The 23,264-nt window shown below is 33.1% G+C and overlaps 2 protein-coding genes across 3 annotated transcripts; one reads left to right on the top strand and one right to left on the bottom strand.

The window, feature by feature from the left end:
* Positions 1-1,184: 1,184 nt before the first annotated feature.
* Positions 1,185-7,227, bottom strand: MC3 (metacaspase 3). Of its 2 annotated transcripts, XM_022286224.2 has the most exons (6): positions 7,068-7,227; positions 5,300-5,675; positions 4,032-4,359; positions 3,815-3,926; positions 2,850-3,053; positions 1,185-1,394 (listed from the first exon to the last, which is right to left on the bottom strand). In XM_022286224.2, exons 1-6 carry the CDS (start codon positions 7,113-7,115, stop codon positions 1,335-1,337), a joined length of 1,128 nt encoding a protein of 375 aa, XP_022141916.2. In that variant the 5' UTR covers positions 7,116-7,227; the 3' UTR covers positions 1,185-1,334. The 2 variants fall into 2 exon arrangements, with proteins under 2 accessions (XP_022141916.2, XP_022141917.1); XM_022286225.2 differs by lacking the exon at positions 7,068-7,227 and having other exon boundaries at positions 2,850-3,035; positions 5,300-5,692.
* Positions 7,228-20,279: 13,052 nt separating this feature from the next.
* On the top strand, positions 20,280-22,772 carry LOC111012181 (7-deoxyloganetin glucosyltransferase-like). Its single transcript, XM_022286234.2, has 2 exons — positions 20,280-20,865; positions 21,653-22,772. Exons 1-2 carry the CDS (start codon positions 20,355-20,357, stop codon positions 22,591-22,593), a joined length of 1,452 nt encoding a protein of 483 aa, XP_022141926.2. The 5' UTR covers positions 20,280-20,354; the 3' UTR covers positions 22,594-22,772.
* The last annotated feature ends 492 nt before the right edge of the window (positions 22,773-23,264 follow it).

Here is a 23,264-nt window from a genome sequence, read left to right as displayed (position 1 = left end):
AAAACTGAGGGATAAAGTGGTTGTTTCAAGGAGGTTAAGGTAAGGAGATCATATTTCTCCTTTTCTTTTTGTTAGTGTGGGATATTGTTTGAGTTGATTATTAGAGCTTGGCGTGCAAAAGGTGTATTTGGAGGGTTTAAGGGTGGGTCGAGATGAGGTCTCGTCTCAAGTTTCTCGGGTAATATATATATATATTTTTAAAGACAATTTAAATTAAATAGCTTGTGGAACTTGTTAAAAGTTTTGAGATTTTATTTTTTCAGATTTATTCGGGTTTGAAGCTGAATCATAGAAAGGCCCATGTGGCAGCTTCAACATCACTGTTACCAAAGTTCGGAGGTTTGTGATGGAGAAGGGTTATTGTGCGGTGTTTATGCCAATAGAAAAATTATTTGAGGAGTTTGGAACAATGTAGTTAGCAGTTTTATGCCATTGGAGGGAGGAGAAAGAAATTAAAAATTACGATTTAACAATCTATTTAAGAGTTTAGAGGAGTGCAGCATCCAAAATGGATGTTTTTTCAGTTAAATCTTTCGTTTACAACCTGATAAAGGGTGAAAGAATTTTGGAGAGTCACTTGTGCCCAGATACTTAAAGTTGGAGACCATCGAGATATGGGTATAGCAGAGTTGAGATTTAAGCTCACCATCCATTTGCATAGTGCCAGTCCCAACCTAGGAAGGACGTGTCCTACAAAAGCTAAATGTTTGTACGTTCAAGTAAGTTTGAATATTATAGGTGGACAACGAGGATGTCTTATTTTGGAGTGTTTGTTGTGCTTGAGAGTCAGCAATATGAGTAGTAACTAGTGGATCCATTTGTTGGAAGTAGTCTTTTAGAATATAAGAGCTCGAAAGAAATGATAGCGTTCATGATAAGACGAATGATAAGTTTGTTTACCAATCTAATATGAAGTTGATCGTTATCTCTCAGTTTCCTTAGATAACGAGTTTGAGCTTTATTTTTATTCGAATATTACTGGTAGTTGGGGTTAGGGTTGTTTCTTCTATATCGGCAGAGTAGGGTGGGTGCGAGGTTCTTGTGATGGGTTGTCTCCTCTCTAAGATACCTCTCTTGAAATCGTTTTGAAAAACAACTTTTTGACATTGTCTTGCACTTCAAGCGATAAGTTCGGGTTTAGTCTATCGAGTTTCTATATTTAAGAAATTGCGAGTTTTGGTAGATTAGATCAGAGAAGATGTTGCATATTGTATTAAAGGTTTATTTAAAATGTAAATTTTGATATTTGAGGCTTGGACTTGTTCCTAAACAATCTCAAAGTATTGTTTTATAGTGGACAAATGATAGAGTGGGAAAGGCCAAAAGAAGAGCAATTATAATGTAAATATTTTCTTGCTTACATCAAACCTTTCTGATGATGACAGTTGAGGTTCCTGCACATCATATTAACAAAAAAATAAAAAAATTAATACCTTCCAAATCTATAAGATTTCTAATTTTTTTTATTGAAAAAAAAGGTATTGTATTCAGATAGGCTTACTTTTGTAAACTAGTTAAGGGGCTAGCTGTTTGGATGTATTTACTCAACACTATTTGATATATGTATTTTTTTTTTGGCACGTTTGATAATTATTTTGATTTTAAAATTTTAGTTTATAAATACTATTTTTATTTATGTATTTGATTCTTTTAAAGTTTAAAAATAATTTTGGTTCCTGTATTTTTAGTAAAATAGTGATACAGAAGGTAGTGATTTAGTCTCGTAATAGATCTGTATTTTTAAATTGGTAACAATTTAATCATTGAACTTTAATATATAACAATTTAGTTGAATTGAATGGCTTGATGTTGACTAGACTTTTCTGATATGGTTTGTAAGGGACTTTTAGACTGTATAGACATAACAAAAAATTAATAAATAATTGCTTTTTTTTATTTGAAAATATAGAGAAAATGGAGGTGTAGCCCAAACACGATAAAATGGAAAAGTCGATTATACCGTTAAAACATGTGGTTTTCTAAAAATGAGGAAATTCACAGGTACTGGTATAATTCATAAATTAGTTATATCAGATATACCTAAATTGAAGTATTGTTGTTTTATATAGACCTAACCTGAAGAATTGTTAGTATGTTAGTGATATACCTAACATGAAATATTGTCACTAATAGATTTAGGTATCGATTATATCAGTGATATACCTAAAATGAAGTATATTACTGATATGCAATAAGAAACTTGCAATGTTACTTAAATCAAATATGAAGTATTGTGGTAGGTATATTGCATATTAGGCATATATCAGTTATATTAATGATATATACTTAGTATTCGAAATATTAGTTATATAACTTATATACCTAATATTAAGTAGTATTTGGTACATCACTTATATAATCGATATACCTATTATGGAGTATATCAATGATATGCTTCATATTACGTATATAAATTTTTAGAAATAACAAGGTAAAAATTAGAATAAAAAAAACGAAAACTTTTATTTAAAAATTTTGGCCATATTTGCCCCCACCCTCCCTCTACGATCACCAAAACGACTTCGTTCTAAATCTTGTAATATCGTAGATTTGAGGTGTTTTTGTTTCAAGTTTGGAATGGCGGAGTGAAGTTTAGTTAAACATGGAACGAGAAGCCATTTTCCATGGTCACAAATGCTTAGATTGTTATATGGTGTGTTGATAGTAGAAGGAGAAAATAATTTGGGCAAGTTAAGTTAAGGTAGTAGTAACCTTCCTCATTAGTCTAGCTAAGCTAAGGTTCGAATCACTAATCTATATTGATAATAATAAAAAATAAAATCTAAAAAAATAATTAAATGTGTTGTTTAAGTAGAGAAGAAAAAAAAGAGGAAGAGTGTAGTAATAACCTGAATTTGCTTGTATCGAAACAACTTTTTGAATAAGAAATAGCCGATGCATCCGGTTCGGTTAGCCCTTTCAACGGCGTCATGCATATACTCTAATAGACATTCGTACGTCAAGTTTTTAAAATTCTTCACTAAATCTATTAGAATGAATGTCATTGCCCCATTCATTGTCTTCCCGGTTAACATCTGCACCCGATTCATCACCTTAAAAAAGTTAATTGCTTCAACTCCAATCAAAATATGTAGAGTGTGCCAACATGAGCATATAGTTTAGTGATAAATGACTTTTACTCCTTCCTTTGAGTTTGGAAGTTTAAATCTAAATATCCCTACATATGGTGTATTAAAAAAAAGAAAAAAAAAGAAAAACTCTACCCTACATTTAGGTATAATTTATTTTTCTCTATAGTTTTTAATAGTTCAACATAACGAAGAAGGAAGTCCTTCCTAGTTTATCGTAATTCAACAATACTTCAGGTTTGGTGATTGTTTTTTTGTTTTTTTTTTTGTCTTAACTTGTCTCGGTTAAATTTTTGGAATGGAAAGATTATATATATATAAAGTGAGCATATAAGCTTTTGCCTCTCACACTAAGAAAATTTTTGGTTTACGCCCCACTCAACACAGTTAAGGAATCAATAGTCTTTCAATAGGTTTTGAAGGTTACGATTGAAATGCTCCTTCAAAAAAAAAAAGGGGAGAAAAAACTTGTACATGATGGGGACTTATAAAAAGATACTCTCCTTTATACACAATTTGTAATGCAATATCAAAAAGATTAAAATATCTGAACCAATTATTTTTAACTCGAGGAAGATTCCAAAAATTTTTTGTAAATAAAAAGGTATGTAGAAAATTTCAAAAGTAGAAATGTTTGTTTGTTTTTCCCTCAAAAAATAAGAATGAAAAACAAAATGGCATATATAGATGAAAAAAAGAGGGCATAAGTAGAAGGATCATCTTACAGAAGTATCAGCAGCATATTGATCGTCTCCACAAGCAGACAAAGAAATTGCCAATCCGCCGCTCGTCTCCTTCCTTGCCCCCGACGGTGGTCGGTTGTCGATCCACCCGTTCCTTTCCCATCCATATCACACAAATATTCTTTCATAAACCATCTAAAAAATTTGACAAACTGAACCGAATCGAATAGAAACAAAAAGCAAGGAGAAAAGTTGAGACCTTTGGCTGTAGACGTAAGGTAGATCGAGAATGGTTCCACTATGGCAAGCATCGACGATGGCATGAAGCTTGACGCCGTTCTTTAGAGGCCAAACAATGGTGGCATTGATCTCGTTATCGCTGATCATGCCTTCCTCCAAGAAGTCCACCGGGCATATGGTCTCGTCATAGCCATCGAGCTCATCCATGGCGAAATCAGGCTGCCGTAATCCGTGCCCCGAGAAGTAGAACACCAGGTTCTCGCCTCCCTCGCACCCTTCCACCAGCCATTTCAAAGAGCTTTGGATGTTCTTCTTGGTCGGAATTCGGTCTGGATCTGTTTCTTCTTCTGCAGTGTGCCAATTGAAAATGTTAGGATTTATGAATCTTATCTGTTGGTGAAGTTTCTCACCATGTTTTGCTTTCAGATCTTCTAAACTTTGATATTGCTTAAAGTGGTGTTCATGGTATTTAGATATATCTGATCAATCCAATTCATACCAAGTGTTTTGAATTGTAATCGGTTGATTTTTCGTTTTTTTTCTCCTCTATATAGCTCAACTATTTAGAACATTACTCATCTCCTAAAAGTCATGATACCAGGCGCTCGAATCAAATTCAATGAAGACATTTCTCATCTCTCCTAAATGCATTATGAACTTTGTTTTTGCAAAATCAAATGGATTTTAACTGTAGTTTACCATATACATATACCAAAATCAAAGTATAGATCAATCGGTGTGAATATTTAATACTAAAAGTGTAAACCTTCAAAACTTTAAGTAAATAGTTTATATACTATTTTCATCTTTAGTTCTATTTAATCCTTATATTTGTGAACGTCTAGTTTTAAATCCATTTTCATCAATTGTATTAGATTTTTTCAAGTTAACTTTAGCATAAATCTTAAGTCATGTGTAGACTCGAACTAGTTCAAATGGTTAAGGTAGTTAATAATTAATATTCTTTCTAGTTCAAAGGGTTAAGGTAGTTAATAATTAATATTCTTACAAACTCGTAGGTTCAAATATTTAGACGTTTATTTAAATTATAATATGAGTTATAAAATTGACATGAAACGTGAATCACGAGCCTTCAAAACACAAGTCCATCTCTACATGTACATTTTTCTTTCTTTTTTTTGTTTTTTTTTGGGTTAAACATACTACCCGTAATTTTAGTGTAAACCAAGGGAAGTCAAGGATCCAAAATATAAAATTTCAAAACTTAAGACAAAAATCCAGAGAAAGAAAAGAAACTGATGCGAGAGAGATTATAATGAATTGAACCTGTAAGAATACGAATGTTTTGTTTTGGATATGCAAAATCATTGATCAACAATTCTTGCATATTTAGAACATCATTCACAGTCCCATGTAGCTTGTGTTTCCAGTTCTTGTAAGTCACCCCACAGAGCAGAGCACGTTTCCTCGGCCGCCCGTCCGAGGAGGCAGAGGAGAGGCGCTCCGTCGGAGGCAGTGGTGGCCGGAGAGTAATTTCCGCTCTCGAGTCACCATCCCGATCCATGTTGCGTCTCGTTCGCAGCGCCCCAGCGTCGGAGGAGGAAGGTTTAAACTTGAAGCATTTGCATTTGAAGCCAGTAGTGATTGTTCTATGGTCTTTCTTGCAATTGCAAGTTGCACTTTTGGTATCCATTCTGATGTCCTTCTTCAAGCCAAAGGAGTGAAACAGATAATATATAAAACCAAACCCAAGTGGCTGCTGGAACAAATTCAGATGAAAAGAATCTATAATAGCTTACAAGATTTGATGTTGCTTTTAATTTGGTTGTTTATTTTAGGAAATAAATATTAATTTGTGCCCTCGAATTTTGTAGGTGGAATAAATTATTAAAAGTTTACAAAATTAACAAAATACTTTAGAAAAATACTAGAATTAAGTGGGTGGTAACAATTTTTAAAACCCCAGAACGCTACCGCACTTGTCCGCTTTAGGCATAATCCTCATAACCATTTATTGTTTTTCTTAATTGAACATTTTTTTAGTACAATTTATCGTTGAACTATGTTTGCTTGAATATTTACTAATTTTTGAAATAAGTTTCAAAATATGTATTTTTTCTTTAATTTTATTTAATGCAGCATTATTTTAAAAATAAGTTTAAATAAAAATATTATTTAAAAAAAATCCCCTACATTACATAGTATTTTAGATTTGTAAGACTACTTTTAACCTAAGATATTCATTAATTTTTATCGATTTAAGTCGTTAAAAAACATAAAATTAAATCATATATCAATTTTAGTTAGATGTACGTTTTAATTGTAACAATTAATTAAATTTATTAAACTATATTTTCTATATAATAAAATGGAACTAAAAATATCATTATCTCAAAAAAAAAAGAAGAAAAAAAAAATTCACGCGCATCGCACCTACGTGTAACTACACTACTTAAAAAGCAATTTATTAAGATCTAAAAGTCAAGACGAAGAACGATGAGTATCACGAGAACACAACTACACTACCTTAAAAAGCAACTTATTAAAATGCAGAGTTTCTACTCCAGGTAATTGTAAATTAATTTACTGATTATTGATGATTAGATAGCTAGGTTTAGGTCTAATTTTTTGATAATTGCATATATGTTAGGTAGCATAGGTTAGGTTTCTTGGTTATCGTCTGCTTTGCTTCAAATTATGTCTCATTTTATGTATCCAAAAGATATTTACTTGTTTCTGGTTAATTGAAACTCTAGCCTCCGAAGTTTAATTAATTCTGTATTACTTGAGCATTTATTTGTTATTTTAAGCGAAAAGCTAATCAAGGAACTTGAACTGGAACGACCGAGAATCAGATCGATAAGCTAGACGCCAATCAGTGAAACTAGAGAAGATCAATGCAGTTTAAGCTTAAATGATCAAAGAATCGCAAATGTGCTGAAAAAGGCATGCAGGCCCAAGAAGGTTAAAACAGAACCAAATCCAGGTATAAAACCATTTGGCAAAAGCCAAAATAAGTTAGAAACACGTGGGTGTTGATGAAACTTAGGGTATAAAACCATAGGTAGAAGTCAAATAGTTTAGAAACTCAAACCTTCCAGTAATGGGCGTAGTTCCCCTTCCTTGAAGTTAGCTGGATCATCTTATAGGAATGACCCAATATATACAACACCAACAACGATGAGAGGTCACAGGCAAGGCTACGCGCACCGTAACATACAGCTGAAGAACGGCTTCTGAATATATCAGATGAGATTTCTTTTTTGTCACTACTCTGTATATAGAGTTATACCCTGTAAAAATGTTTACAGTCTAAGACATTATATATCCTCTAAAGAGACACATAAGGTACGTTGTACTTTAGGGTGTTGACTAAACTCAGACTAAGGGTGGTACAGCTAGTTCAAGTAAAAGTAAGATTCCAAGGCGAACAATAAATTTGCAGAGTCCAAGAAACTTGACCATAGCCAACTACGACAAAAGTGTATGGGGCTATTCCACAAAAATAGCCATCCATGAAACGCCAAGCGACAAGTACTTTCAATATAGAAGCGTTAGCATTTTGTTTGATGGTATTAGGATTTCCTAGAGAATATATCTTACATTCAAAAAGAGAGATGTTATGGCCTTAGAATTTTCCCTTAAATAATCATAAGGTACGCTACAAATCTCTACCCTTGCTACGCCGAAATTTCCTACTCTCCAAACCCGACTATTCTGATTGTGACTTAAGCATCAGAGCCTGTATGACAAGAACGTGCGCATTTGACAGAATCTTTGGAGACCAAATTTCTGCATCAACAATAGTGATAGAAATAATATTTTTATTTAAATTGTTTTTCAGAAGTCTTGACTCATATACAATAACATTTACTTGTAAAGTATGACACTGAAAGATATTTTAATGTTAGACACCAGAATAAAATTTAAGCCTACATTTAGAAGCACCCTCTAAAATATTCTACCTACAATTAAAACTTAAAACAATAAGAAAAACATGATTAAGTGAATTTGTTTATATGTCAAGAATAATTCAAATGGAATATTTATTTAAGATTTTAATACATGGTATGGGAAAATAAACTTTATTGACTAATTACGATTAATTGATAACTTATAAAAAGGATGGAATAAATTATTTTTAGTGCATAACTTTGATCTACGAAAAACAATATTTTATTTAGTTTCTTGTTTGAAGAAATTAAAAAAAAAATACAGAGTTCAATGAAATAAAAATATTTGAGTTTTAAAATTCATTGAATTGAAATGATTTTTTTTTTCATTTCAATAACATGCATGCGTAGAATTTTGAATTTTGAACCTCCAGCCTTTTGATCGGAAATATATATATTTTCACTAATTAAACTATGTTCATATGGATAGCTAAAATGATCTTTAAAATTAAAAATACCTTACTTATTGCTAAATTGAGCATAGTTTAAATGGTTAAAACATCTTTCTCTCTGACCAAAAAGTCATGAGTTCAAACTCCCGTCCCATATGTTGTACTAAAAAAATACACCACTTATTTTATTTTATTGTTATTTTTTAGTATAAATTTGTCAAAGATAGGTAGATAAAGCCATTAAGCACCGCTCAGGTTCACTTTATATGAAATTAAATTTTCATTCACTACAAATTAAGGTCTAAATAAATAATGAATCTTATTAATATCTTTATGCAAAAGTAGGGGAGCACATTTTTTTTTCTTTTCAATTTTAAGAGTATAAATATTGGTACTATAATAAATAAAAGCATTGGTACCTCAAAGATCATGTGGATTCAAACTTTTATTTTCATATTGTGTGTAGGTGAAGGTTATAAAAGTAGAATTCCTGAAAGTTTATCAATTGTTTTTAATTTGATCTCTCAAGTTAGAAAGAGAAAAACTTATATTTTAGTTACTCAAGTTTAATAGTGAATCTCATAATTAATGATTCAATGGTATGTGAAGATGACGAGACATGAACCTGTTTTACATATCACGACCCCGTATAAAATTAAAGCTAGTTCAATAATAAAAAAAGAAAATAGAACATGAGTCAATTTTTAGAAGATTAAAGAAAATAATCTTGCCAAAATTTTTTAGCATATTATAGAGATTTTTTTTTCTCAATTCATATTTCATTTAGTCTTACACCTAACAATTTCGTAACTTAACCAGTTAAATAAAGTTCGAGTTAGTAAGAGAGGTGTCGTGACATTGATGAGAGATAAAAAAAGACTGATTCTGTCTTATTTTGCTTCTTGGTCAAGCATAGATAAAAGGGTGATGTAGTTATCTTTATTCGACTATCTTTATAAAGGAGAATATGATGCTAATTCGTTGCTTGGTGTGGCTGAAAAATGGAAAATATTTGCTTAGATTTGATGCTCTACCCTACAAATACTTGATTCCCACTTCACCATGCCTCTTTTCTACTTAAACATAAAAAAATTGGATTATTCTTGAGCATAAGCTAATAATTAATTCATCGTCATGAATTTGAATTTAGTTTTGTATTTGCTAAATCAACCCGTCAAGAGCTCAAGAGGCCGATCAAAAGATTCACAAACCACCAAGAGGCCGATCAAGATCAACAAACCACCAAGAATTCAAGAGAAAGATTAAGAGGATAAGTATTAGAGATTGTACGAACCCCCAAATATCAAATACAAATTGTATTTAGTCCACAAAATATAATTTCTCCGAAAATTTCGTGTGAACACGAGCATAACTCAGCGATAATTGACATATATCTCCAACCAAGAGGATGTGAGTTCGATCCGGCCCCACCCCACATGTTGTACTAAAAAAAAGAATTTAGTTTTATATTTGATTAGCTCATCTTCAATCTAATGTTCGATTTGCCTTATATGAAGTACATTAATATTAATTGATGTACGTATCTAGTATGAGGTAGGGTATTAAATTTCTATTGACATGTTGATATTTTCATCGATATTTTTATATGTCAATGGATTCAACATCGACATGGGGTAAATTGAAATTTTCATACTAGCACAAAAATTGATAAAAAAAAATATATATTAACAAAATATCACTAATATGGATATAATATTGATATTTAATAAAATTTAATGGATTTAAAAAGAATGAAATGCTTGTTTATTGTTTTGAATATTTGTTATAAATTTTCTAGAAATATTAATTGACATCAATATTTTATCGACATTTCCATTGATAGCGACATTTAAAACTTTGGTAGGAAGTACATAAAGATATATTAGTTATAATCGATATATCTATTATGAAGTACATCAAGATATATAAGTTGTAATCGATATACCAAACATGGAGTACATCAAAGTATATTAAGTTGATGTATTGTATATATTGCGTAAATCTAATTTACTTTGTATATAGCAAATCAGTTATAACTGATATCCTTAGTATATTTTGTACATAAAGTTATATCAGTTGATTTATACACCTTAGATGAAGGTATATCAATGACATACTTGATATATTTTAATACATATACTTTAGATATGTAAAATATAATACTAATATACCTTATATGAAGTATATTAGTGATAAAATATGTGATATCACATATCAGGTATATTAGTTACATTTTCTACAATACTAAGTATATCGATTATAATTGATTTACATTATACGAAGTAAATCGATTATAACTGATATATCATAGATGAAGTACATTATTTATAACTCATAGGACACGTCATTCGGAGTTTGACTGAAAGCAATGTGTACGAGTCCCGCAAGGTGAACAACCTGGTGAATAGTTTGGAATGGTCGAACTAGATGATATAAATCTGAACTCGATTATTATGTTTAGATAAATAACTGTTCAACAACCTTCCCCCATTAATGCGTACAAATCACCCGGAATCTCGAAGATAAATGTAAATTCGAATTGTCTACGCCAACTGTTATCATAGAAGATTATAAATACCCTTAAATTGAAGGGAGAATGTACGCGAACCCTGAGTTTTTGAGCAAAATTATATCATCCTTGATCTATACAACAAAAGTTTCGAAGTGCTAACTATTTTTTTTGCAAGATTCTTTCTTCAAGTGTTCTTGGAGATATATTGTTCTTTATTTGAAATTTTCAATAAAAACAATTGGCGTCGTCTGTGGGAACGACAGTTCTTAAAGTTTTTTATCAGTGAAATTTGCGAATCCAAGTTCTACTCACTGACAATAACGGATGACATGTCGCAACAATCTAGCTTTATCGGCAGCCGATCCCGTTCCTCTATCCGTACACCTGCAAGAGGAAGGAGACGATCACCTCTCATGAGAAGGGGCGTTTCATGAAGGAACCACTTGCGATTGAGCTCCTCGAATATTGCAAGGCATATGAGCCAAGAGTTAACCGGATTGTGAGAGGAGTTAAACAAAATTTGTGCAAAGTTGGGTGGCGTAGCCCACTTGCGTGCGAAGATTGCAGAATTAACCATGGCACTATGCCGGAACCAAGCTCCAGCAGAATCAACGAGAGACATCCCAGAACCCTCGACAAAGTCGACAGAGAGATGTTGAGGAGAATAGAACTACTGAATCTCCAATTCAGCATGATCCTTTCAGAGGTAAAGCACCGATGGATGATAGATCGGAAAAACCCGATGAAGTTTGGTAACATCTGAGGGTTATTGAACGACTGAATCTGAGATCGTGCAGGACAGCCCATGACCCTCATGGGGATCTGTGCGAATACTTAAATTCAAACGTCGAAGATTTGCGACAAACCTTGGATTCCCGCACACAGGGTCGACAAAATGAGCAACATGCTCCACTACATCAAACTCCAGGGTCGAACCCTACTACACGAGGAGTACAACCAAATTTCCCTACAACTGGGCAGACTTCTACATCAACTTCGCAAGTTATGGTGGAAGTTCAAGAAGTGCCAGATAATATGAAGGAAGTTATTAGTAAGATGCAAAGTGACTTCGAAAATTTACGACAGAGTTGTAACTTAAAAGATACGACTTGGGGGGACGTAGGGGAATGGGAAGATTTGCCCTTCATTGCATCCATCATGGCATATGTTATGCCACAAAAAAAAAAAAAAACTGGATATGAAGCCGTATGATGGAACGACCGATCTAGTAGATCATGTAGAGCTCTATGAAGAACTGATGGAGCTCAATGCTGCAACTGTTTGGGATTTTGGATTCAAAATAAATGAGAGCGCAAGTGTACACCCGTCACAAATAGTAAAAACGGAACGAGTATTCCGAGTATCGATCCTCAGGGACAAATGAAGTCTTTTTATAGGAAATGTTAATGATCGGTGACTTTGTAATTGAATTTGGGGTGACAAATAATAAGGATAATGTTGGTTTTGATATTTAAAAACTCAATGCAATAAACCTAGCCCAGTTACTTCAAATTAGCTAAATATACACAAACTTTTTCCAACTAGGCGCCAGGCGCCTCTCATAAATTTTCTTCGGTTTTACTTCGCCATCTTCTTATGTCTAAGTGATTTTGACGGTTTAAGTCCATTCCTAATATGTCTATTAGAAAAAAGAACTTAATTTAGTAAAAACCAACCATAACCTTAGGTCGAGGTCCTATGTCTAGGCTACCCAAGCGAAAATCTTTATGTCTAAAGTATTCCTCTCTAAAGTTAAATCAGTAAAGTTGTGAAAACGTATCAACTCTTTTAGTATTGATGCTTTAATTGGCCAAATCAAGTTTCAACTTATGGAAACAACTTTAAGTGATAAAAGAGGAGAAAAATGCCTTTTGCCTTGTTGGATTTTAAAAACTTTAACTAACTATCCATAACCGGGCTTGGGAAAAATAAAGTTAGCTTATGATGATAAAGGAAAAATAGAATTTGATGGAAGTAGACGACATAATTAAAAGATGAGTAGAATTAAAACAAGCTGGAAATTGTGGAGTTGTAACCCGAATGACCCTAACCCGTTCTCTTTCAAGATCGGGGAGCAATACTCGGTCGATTCCTCAAGGTTGAGTGATTACAACTTCGTAAGGAGAACGAGAGAGAGATGAGTAACAAAGAACTTGCTAGAATTTTAATTAAACAAGATTAAAACTTACAATTCAAGACTACCAAGCTAGAAATAAAGGGTGAACTAGAAATAAACAAGGTTTAAAACAATAACAACTCAAAGACTAAAAGAGAAAACGTAAATAAGCTGAGAAGGCACGTCTAAAGCTAAAATGATCACTCCGGGATGATGAATGAAGAGAATGAGTTGCTGAATTTATAGGGACTTCAAGGTGGTTAGGAGGTTGAGAGCTTTGTGGAGAGCCATCCATTTCAAATACCTTTTGGTTGGGTAGTTGTTGAATTGGCAACCTTTAATGCATGGAAGACACGTGGCAGAGCTTGGGAGGGCTTCAAATCACACCGAAACGTGCGTTTTACATTAAGGGCAATCTCGGGATTGGGGAAGGTGCCAGACGCCTAGCTCGAAATTTTTCTGCACAAAAGTGTAATGTCCGTTAGAAATCAACTTTAAATCATGTAAAAACGTCCTATGTGCATGTATAACCTAAGATAACGTAAAATGAAAGGTTTTGTATACTATAATAAGCTTAAAATACGGTTTCCGAGTTTAAAACGTTAGAGAGCAGCACACATTGAGCTTCTTTTTACCCTTATGAAAAAGAGAAATCAACAACCGACGAGATGAAGTGCCGAGCCTTCTTGGTCACCTTAAAAGGACAAGCGAGATCGTGGTACATGCAGCTATGTTCGAACTCGATCTTGTAATGGAGGTAAATAAGGAAAACCTTCATCGGATAGTTTTCAGCCCAACTCGACAGAAACGACTGGATTGAAGGGATCAAATCCCACAACAGAAATGCACGAACGCTTGTGCTTCGATTTTATTTTAGAAAAACTACTAAGAAAAGAAGCAATGAAAAGAACAAGAACCTACCTTTGAAGATCATTCTTCGACGTATACACCGATACCACCAAAAGATCTTCCCCACTATTCTCTAGGCAAGGATCGGTCTGTGGGAACTGTCTTTTTGAAAGAGAGGGATTTTGGTTTTGGAAGAGAGCTTCTTAAGAGAAAACGTTTGGGTTTTTGGGCTAAGTAGTCATCCAACTTTGAAATTTGTCTCCACCCTCAAAACAAACTTATGTTTTCTAAACATTTGCTGACATCACCAAATAAGTCAAATGACTGTCCCTCCACTAACTTTGAGTTAAATTTTTACTTTTCCTATTTTTTTTTCATTTGGATCTTCCAAGTATTCACTTTCTCTCTCTTCTCGTTCTCTCCTTCCCCATTTTAATCTTCTTCTCTCTCCCTCATCTCTTTTCATGTTTCCTTATTCTCTATCTTCCCAATCTTTGTTGTTCTCTCTTTTCAGATTTTTCTCCTTCTCCTAAAATCAATTTTCCAGATTTTTAAGTTTCCATCCTCTCTCTTCTTCTCTCTTTTCAAAATTTTTAGATATTTATGTATTTAAAACTTTTCCTCATTCTCTCTTTTTTTGCATGAATCAATAGATTTCTTTTTAATAATCGTTGACCAACGAAGTAAATGGGTTCTGTACATGAGGAACTTCACTTTTTTTTTCCTTCAAGAAAATCAAGAACTGGAGCTTGGGTGTGGGAGAAAATCAAAGCGAAATTGAAGGAGATTCATCACCTTCTTCCCAGCTAACCAACCCCACGATATCAGAACCGGTATATGATATCATATTTGACCCTCGTCGTTCTTCTAGAACTCATTGGCCACCATTTTTCCTTAGAGACTTCCAGATTTATCATGCTGCTATCTTAGGTAATGATGCCTCATCTACCTCATCGACGGGCACTCGCATACCCATTGCAACAATATGTATCTTATATTGGGTTATCTAGTAAATATCATTCATTTGAGAATAATATATCTTGCTTAGTTCAGCCAACCACTTATGAACAATCTTGTCATGATTCTCAATGGGTTGAAGCTATAAATTCTAAAATCAAAGTACTTAAGATAATAACACTTGGTCCATGGTTTCCTTACCTTCTGGTCAGCAACCCATCGGCTGCAAATAGATTTTTAAAATCAATTACCACGCTAATGGTAAAATTGAGCATCACAAAGCTCGATTTGTTGCCAAAAGATTCACCAAAAGCGAAGACACTCATTACAAACATACATTCTCTCCTATTGCAAAACTGATTACGGTTTGTTGCTTACTCTCAATTGCAGCAGTACATAATTGGTCTCTACATCAGATTGATGTGCAGAATGCATTCCTCCATCGGGAATTAATTGAGGAAGTATACATGCCTACCTCCTATCGGTTATTGTCGACAAGGGGAGAGTGTAGTTTGTTGACTTCACAAATCACTTTATTACCTTAAGCAAGCATCTCGTAGGTGGTTTCTCAACGATTCTCTTGTGCAATCCATGAAATTGGGTTTCAACAATAAAATACTGACTACTAATTATTTAAAAAGGTTCGTGGAGATTCTATTATACCATTGTATTACTTCATGTTGATAACATAAGTATTACAGACAATAATGAGGATTCTATCAGCGATCTAAAAAAATATATGAATAGTTGTTTCAAGATCAAGGATCTTGGATTGCTCAAATATTTTCTTGGCATCGAAGTTGCTCGTTCTAAAGCTGGAGTGGACATATTGGAAGAATCCAGACTACTGGGAGTAAAACCGACAAGTACCCCTCATGGAACATGATTGGGTGCTAACAAATACAGGGAGGGAAGCTCTCCAAGATCCAACTCGATATCTTAGGTTAATTAGAAAGTTGATATATCTCACAATTAGTCGATCCGAAATTACATGTTCTGCGAATACTATGAAGCAATTAATGCAAGAATCTAGCTATGATGCATCGTCTTAAGGCTGCCATCTACTGCTCCAATACTTAAAAAGACTTCTCCAAGATAAGGATTATTATTTCCATCTACTTGTCCACTTGAATTGATCTGACACTGTGATGTTGACATCCATGCTCCAACATAGTGTAGGAAAAAAATCAATTCCAACACTAGTATTAGTTTAGACTTGAGCAAATCGTCTTGGCACAAGTTTGTTTGTTTATTTATTTTATTTTTTAGTGGATGTGACAATTACTTATGAGTTAACCTCGTGTTAGCACTTGACACAAGTTATGTATATTGCAAAATAAAATTGAAAAGTAAAGAAAATATAAATTAAAAATACTAATCTAACTTTTCACGTGTTCATGTCCTGTTGTTCATGTTGTAATTAAAGAAACAAGAGAATTGAATTTGACTCTGCCATCTACCAAAAGTTAGACAACTAAGCGGCAAAGCTGGATGACAGAGCTCAGAGTCAAAAGTTGAGAGATCCCCAAAAAGTAATTGAACCAAGTGGGGCAATAATTGTGGAGGAAAATCCAGTGCTGCCATTCAAGAAGCTTTGATAGTAATAATTAATAAAAGACACACAAAATTGCAAAGTCTAATCCATAATTAATTGATTAATAAGGTGTCTCAAGAGAAAATAAAAATTGATTAGTGAGGGTAAGGTGCCTTAATCGCTTAATGTAATTAAATCTTTTTGTTATAGTTATATTGAAAGTAGGGTTTAATTGGTGTAATAGGGCGGCTTAATTACAATAATGTCGCAGGTTTGGAGTGTAATTTCTTTTTGTCGAATCTAAAACTCTCTAAAAGAGGTAGATAGACCTTAATCATTGCTAAAATTTGACAGTGATCATCATTATTAAAATTAAAGTTTAAATCTATTTTAGTTTCTAAACTTTCTAATCAATTACTTTAATCGGACTTGATATACTTTCAAAATTCAAATACCAAATAGGCATAAAAATAAAATTCTTTGCATTGTGTCAATTAAAATCTTCGAACTAATAATTTCATGATCAAGTAACTTTGCAGGTGATCAAGTCAATTAAAACACCAAGCTGATAATTTCATCCATTAAAATTTTAAACTTGCTTAAGTGACACAATTTATATCCTCATTAAATTTTATTGGAACACCATTAGATCAATTATGAGCTGAGATGCGACGTGCGAGAGCTATCATTTCATATACATCGTCAAATGCATGTTACTTTGACTTGTTAATCTGTGTAAGTTAATACAGGGAATTACAATTAAGAAGACTAAAAAAAGTGTCAAAATATAAATTAGTGGCTCCACAAATGGATCCAAATGAGGTCATGCCAACATGTAGTTATCGCCTTTTTTGGAAATCCCTCCACTAGATGAATTTAGATTCTCATATTGTTCGAGAAAAGAGTCCCGAGACGAGAAATTAAAACAATCTATGTACGGATCGGAAATCAAACTGCAGATATATTTACATAGTCGTTGTGATCAACGACAGTACTCCATACACATCTTAGTAGTCAATGGGAGATTGTGGCAAATTGTGGATCTAGATTATTTCTTTGATATGGTACATAATTATTGAAGTTAAGGTCTAAATCCATTTCCGTATCTAAACTTTCAAATCAATTATTTTAATCCGATGTTCAAAAGATACTATATATTTTTAAAATTCAAGAACCTAATAGACAAAAAATAAAATTTAGGAAAATTAATTTACCACTTTGCATTGTGTCAATTAAAATCTTCAACTAATAATTTCAAGATCAGGAACTTTGCAGATGAGGTCAATTAAAACACGAATCTAATAATTGAGATAATGTCTACGGAGGGCTGTTTTAGAAACTTATTTACACAAATGTCTAAAATTTTCTAATTTTACACTTTTAGATTTCTGCAGGTAGGATTTTATTTTAATTCCGATTTTACCCTTATTTATTGCATTTACATTTATTATAGTTATTTATTTTTTTTTTAAATATAAAAGATTTAATTTCATAAATTATTATCATAATTCTTTGATTATTGCGGCCCCATACTAGTTTTCAACACAAATCACTTAATTCACATATTCAAAACCTTAGTTTACTCCTTCAAAAATATTGATATTCCCTTAATTCACTCCAACCCTGGTGCTCAATCTTCAAAGACAATTCAAAATCGCAAAAACATCTTTTGAAGTCTCAATAAATATATATTTGCATATTCAAAAAATATATTCAAAGTCACAGTATATATGCACTTATATATCTGCATATATACATTCAAAATCACTATAGTATATATCCGCATATCCCATATATACAAGTTGAGTTATAAGATATATCATAATCAAGCTCACTATAATATATATCCTCATGTATACAATAGTTCACACGAAATCAGAACTGTTGGAATGCAAACTTTTTGATCAGGATAAACGGAGACGAACTGTTCTGACGACGGAGAAAAACTGAGGCAGCGAAGATGAAGGCAGACAGACGTTGGCCAGAGACGAAGGCGGGCAAAAACTACCGAAGAAGAAGGAAGGACGGAAATCTCATTTCGAACGGGATAAATGGAGACGGGCGACGAAGCAAAATGGAGCCGGCCGGAGAGGAAGGTAGATAGAGACAGACGGTTGGAGAAGAAGAACGGACGGTCGGAAGAAGAAGAACAGACGGTTGGAAGAAGAAGAAAGGAGTTTCGAAAATCGATAATTTTTGGGATTTTTTTTATTTTGGAAAGTGTAATTAAGCACTTAAATTGTAACTTCCCAATTTACCATTTCTAGATTAAAAAAATTATTTAATATTAAGATGGATTGATATACTAATTTGTGTGATGGGTATCATGGTAACGTTGTTTCATGACAAAAGTGTAAATTTTATACCTTTCAATCCTTTTATGTAATTATGATTCCTAAATAGGTTAATCAATGTACTAATCTCCTGATAATTTCATCAATTAAAATTTTAAAGACACAATTTATACCCTCAATAAAATTTATTGGAACACCATTAGATTGATTAATTATGAGTTGCATGAGATGTGTGGGGCTGCCCTTGCAAATGGATTTTGTTAATTTTGACTTGTATTAATCCCTGTAAATATGGGGAATCAGAAGAAGACTCTAAAATGTGTCCAAATAATTTAACGAAACGAATCTCACTCTTGTGGTGGCTTCACAAATGGAGCCAAATGAAGTCATGCCAACATGTAGCTATCACTATGACTAAGTAATGAGATTTGACAATTGGCCTCTTTGGTTGCCTTATTTTCTAGCTTATGTGGCTTGCATTTCACTTGAATGACATATTTTATTTCAAGGGAAGTAAGGCATTTAAATCTAAATCTAGGTCGTGGAGATAATAACAGGTTCCGCCTTGAGTGCTTTGAGCTCTTATATCATATCCATATTCATGGATTCCATCTCAAGACTCTAATATAAATCTATCAGATTCTGTTTTTTGTTTTCAGATTTACTAAATAAGCGTTTAGCAGATTTGGGAGATTTGTCTTTTAAAACTATTTTCCCAATTCTGTGATCCAAACCGTAGAAATTATGAAAACAATTTTTTTATGTTTTCAGTGTTTTCAGATTCAGAATTTGAAATTCTTAAGATGCAAAATTACATTAAAAAAGATAAAAACTTTTATAAATATATTACTTCATATTATAAACTCATTTTATGTTTGTTAAAATTAAAACATGTAAAATATAATGTATTCTAAATTATATAACATTGTAAAATAATAATTATACAAAATTCATAAAAAAAATGTTAATTAGATTAAACTAAATATTTAGTTTCTAACTACTTCTGTTTTACAAATATATTACTAAACCGAATAACTTTTTAAATTGAGATTCAATTATCAAATCTGCTACCATACCAAATGCATATCTCAAAACAAGAATACAACTCTACTTTTCATAGAATTCATTGTATTCAAATTTTTGTTTTCTGATTACCAAAAAAAAAATACACGTACTCTTATCTTTCTAACGAGGAATCCTTAACAATAATAAAAATTCTGATTATCATGCACGTATCGGGAATCGACAGCACCTGATATGCATATAAAATGACAGCACCTGCCCCAAATAACGGAATCGATTAAGCCACACCAAGTAAATTTAAGATTTTAATAGACGAATTTATTAGAGGTTTTAATAATTTGACGTTTCCCAATATAAACTTATTTCACTATGTTCTTACAAATAACTTAAATCAAAATTCTATTCATAGAGATCCCCAATCTCCCACTGCCCACTCCCTCCAACCTAACTCAGGTTCAGAAATCAGTGTAATTTACTGAGCTGCTCAGTTACATTACAGTAATTTGGCAGTGGCCGGCACTTGTAAGAATCACGTTGGGTTTTGTTTTATTCCAAAGGCTTCATTTATTTAACATATAGCCAATAAATTATTCAGATACGGATCTTGAATGCAGCCATTAATTGTTAAATAAATAACGAATCCAAACAGATAAATGCTTTGTTTTTGCTATAAGAATAATGCAGCCTCACATTTCCATTTCTTGGAGCTCCAAATTTTCTTCATTTCAACAACAAAAGAGACTTCAAAATTATGGGTTCCATCTCACAAACCGACTCCAAACCCCACGCTGTGTGTGTTCCATACCCAGCGCAAGGCCATATCAACCCTATGCTTAGGTTGGCTAAGCTTCTGCACCACAGAGGCTTTCACATAACTTTCGTCAACACTGAGTACAATCATAGGCGACTACTCAAGTCGAGAGGTCCGAACTCGCTCGATGGCTTGACTGACTTTCAGTTCCGAACCATCCCGGACGGCCTCCCGTTCTCGGATGCAAATTCAACCCAAGATATTCCTGCACTTTGCTATTCCACCACCAAGAATTGCTTAGCCCCATTGTGTGACCTTATTTCTCAGCTGAACTCAAGTGATGCTCCGCCAGTTAGCTGTGTTGTTGGGGATGTGGTCATGTCCTTCTCTGCTTTGGCTGCTAATGAGTTTAAAATCCCTCATGCTCTATTTTGGACAGCCAGTGGCTGTGGCTACTTTGGCTATTTTCAATATAGGGAGCTTACAAAGAAGGGATTGGTGCCACTTAAAGGTATGATTTAGGTATCTCGTTAAATAGCATGTTTGATTCTTGTACTTTAATGGAATTAAAGATTTAGAGCACGTTTGAGTCTTGTACTTTAATAGAATTAAAGATTTGGAGCATGTTTGATTCTTGTACCTTAATAAAAATGATTTACTTTTTGTAGTTTAAATTTGTAATGATTTTGGACGATTTAATCCCTATACCATGAAAATGTTTCTATTTAGATGTAATGAGATTTCTTACTTATGTAGATTAATAAATTGTGCCATGTACCAAATAATGCATTTTCAAACTAGGCTAAATTATAAACATACTCTCGAACTTTTCCCTTTGTTCAAAAAAATAGTCCTATTCATTCAAAAGTTTCAATACTCTCGTTGACCTTTCATAAACGTTTCAAAATTATCCTTTTGAATAATGGAAAGTTAATGTGGTAGAATTTAGAACCACGTAGCAATTAACGTGCGTTGATTGGGTTTGGAAAGAGAGTAAATATAGAAAAAGTTATCGTTTTTCAATTTTGCTCCAATCTCCTTTTAGCATTTAAACTACAATACTATTTTTTTGGTAACGCTGGACTAAATCCTTACAAATTTTATTTATTGACTAAATCGTTACCTATTAAAGTTAAAAACTTTTTACTACAAAGACTACACCGCTGCATATGATAGTTGAACTAAATCATCACAGAAATGTATTTTTCAACCTACAAATTGTTTTTAGTATAAAATTCTAGAATTTGGGACACGAATATTTACTTTTAGCCTCCTTATATATTGGTTTTAATTAACAGATGCTAGCCACATAACAAATGGGTATTTGGAGAACACCATTGAATGGACTCAAGGAATGAAAGAGATACGTTTGAGGGATCTTCCCAGCTTTATAAGAACAACAGATTCAGACGACATAATGCTCAATTTTATCCACCAAGAAATCAGCAGATCTCTACAAGCTTCTGCAATCATATTTAACACATATGATCCACTCGAACGAGATGTTTTGGATTCTCTTTCTTCCATCCTTCCTCCTCTCTACACAATTGGCCCACTCCACTTGCTTGTCAACCAAATAGAGGATGAAAAACTAAGAGCCATCGGCTCAAATCTCTGGGCGGAGGAGTCACAATGCATTGAGTGGCTGAATTCAAAGGAACCCAACTCTGTGGTTTATGTAAATTTTGGGAGCATCACAGTGATGACAGCTGAGCAACTGACTGAATTTGCATGGGGATTGGCAAACAGTGAGAAGCCATTCCTGTGGATCACAAGGCCTGATATAGTTGTGGGAGATTCAGCCATTTTGCCACCTGAATTTGTGACACAAACCAAAGATAGAAGCATGATTGGGAGCTGGTGCTCTCAAGAACAAGTGCTGAACCATCCATCTGTTGGAGGGTTTTTGACACACAGTGGATGGAATTCAACCATGGAGAGCATATGCGCTGGAGTGGCCATGATCTCGTGGCCTTTCTTTGCAGAACAACAGACGAATTGTCGTTATGGGTGCACTGAGTGGGGCATTGCGATGGAAATTGATAACAATGTGAAGAGAAATGAAGTGGAGGAGCTTGTGAGAGAGCTGATGGATGGAGAGAAGGGTAAGAAAATGAAGGAGAATGTAATGGAGTTGAAGAGTAAAGCAGAAGAAGCTTATAAACCTGGTGGGTCTGCTGGCAAGCAATTGGACAAATTGATTAGTGAAGTTCTTCTATCAAATAAGAAAGTGATGTAATTGAAAAATAGACAGATTTTTGTGCTCTTTTATGGAATAAGTTCTCTTGTTTGTGGTTGGTTTGTCCTCTGAAGTGTGTGATGGACACTCACAACTTTAGAATCAACCAATTTATTTGAGAATAACCAACTTCAAAAATTTCTAAGGAAATAAATACTTGATTCACAAATTCTCATAAATTCTTTTGTTTTTCTTTCTCCACACACTACAAATGATCATCCTATTTAATAGTACTTCATGGAAAGATCTAGATCTATAAACTCCATCCTATGAATCTATATATACATGAACACACAATTAACTCATCTTAAAAATTAAATACATGAATGTACTAATTCATGTACATGTATCATGTATCTAGGAATGCATAATGTATCTAGAATAATACATGTTTAATTTTCAACATATGACTCGTATGATACCCTTTATTTAAAATTTCTAATTAATTAAGTTTAAAAAATATATCTTATTACAATCTATGTACGAAAAAAGAAAAAATGGTTTCACAAACTTTTATTTATTTATTTTTTTTTGAGAGAAAAACTTTTACTTTAATTAGTATATGAAAAGTTTGGATGGAAGTATATTAAATTGACCCTTTGACAGTCATAACCATAGCCCCAAAAAAATTTGTAAAGGTATAATAGTATGGGTTCTGACCCAATCCTTCT

Source organism: Momordica charantia, assembly GCF_013281855.1.
Source record: "Momordica charantia cultivar OHB3-1 chromosome 4 unlocalized genomic scaffold, Mcharantia_2.0 BLBB01000004.1, whole genome shotgun sequence".
Lineage (NCBI taxonomy): Eukaryota > Viridiplantae > Streptophyta > Magnoliopsida > Cucurbitales > Cucurbitaceae > Momordica > Momordica charantia.
This window is presented reverse-complemented; position numbering and strand designations above follow the sequence as displayed.

Excerpts from the sequence above, each read along its gene's own strand:
- MC3 (XM_022286224.2), bottom strand. The coding sequence starts at position 7,115 with ATGATCCAGCTAACTTCAAGGAAGGGGAACTACGCCCATTACTGGAAG. Across the intron at positions 3,927-4,031 it reads CCTTACGTCTACAGCCAAAG|GAACGGGTGGATCGACAACC; the intron begins GTCTCAACTTTT and ends TGGATGGGAAAG. Across the intron at positions 3,054-3,814 it reads AATATGCTGCTGATACTTCT|GTGATGAATCGGGTGCAGAT; the intron begins GTAAGATGATCC and ends AACTTTTTTAAG.
- LOC111012181 (XM_022286234.2), top strand. The coding sequence starts at position 20,355 with ATGGGTTCCATCTCACAAACCGACTCCAAACCCCACGCTGTGTGTGTT. Across the intron at positions 20,866-21,652 it reads GGGATTGGTGCCACTTAAAG|ATGCTAGCCACATAACAAAT; the intron begins GTATGATTTAGG and ends TTTAATTAACAG.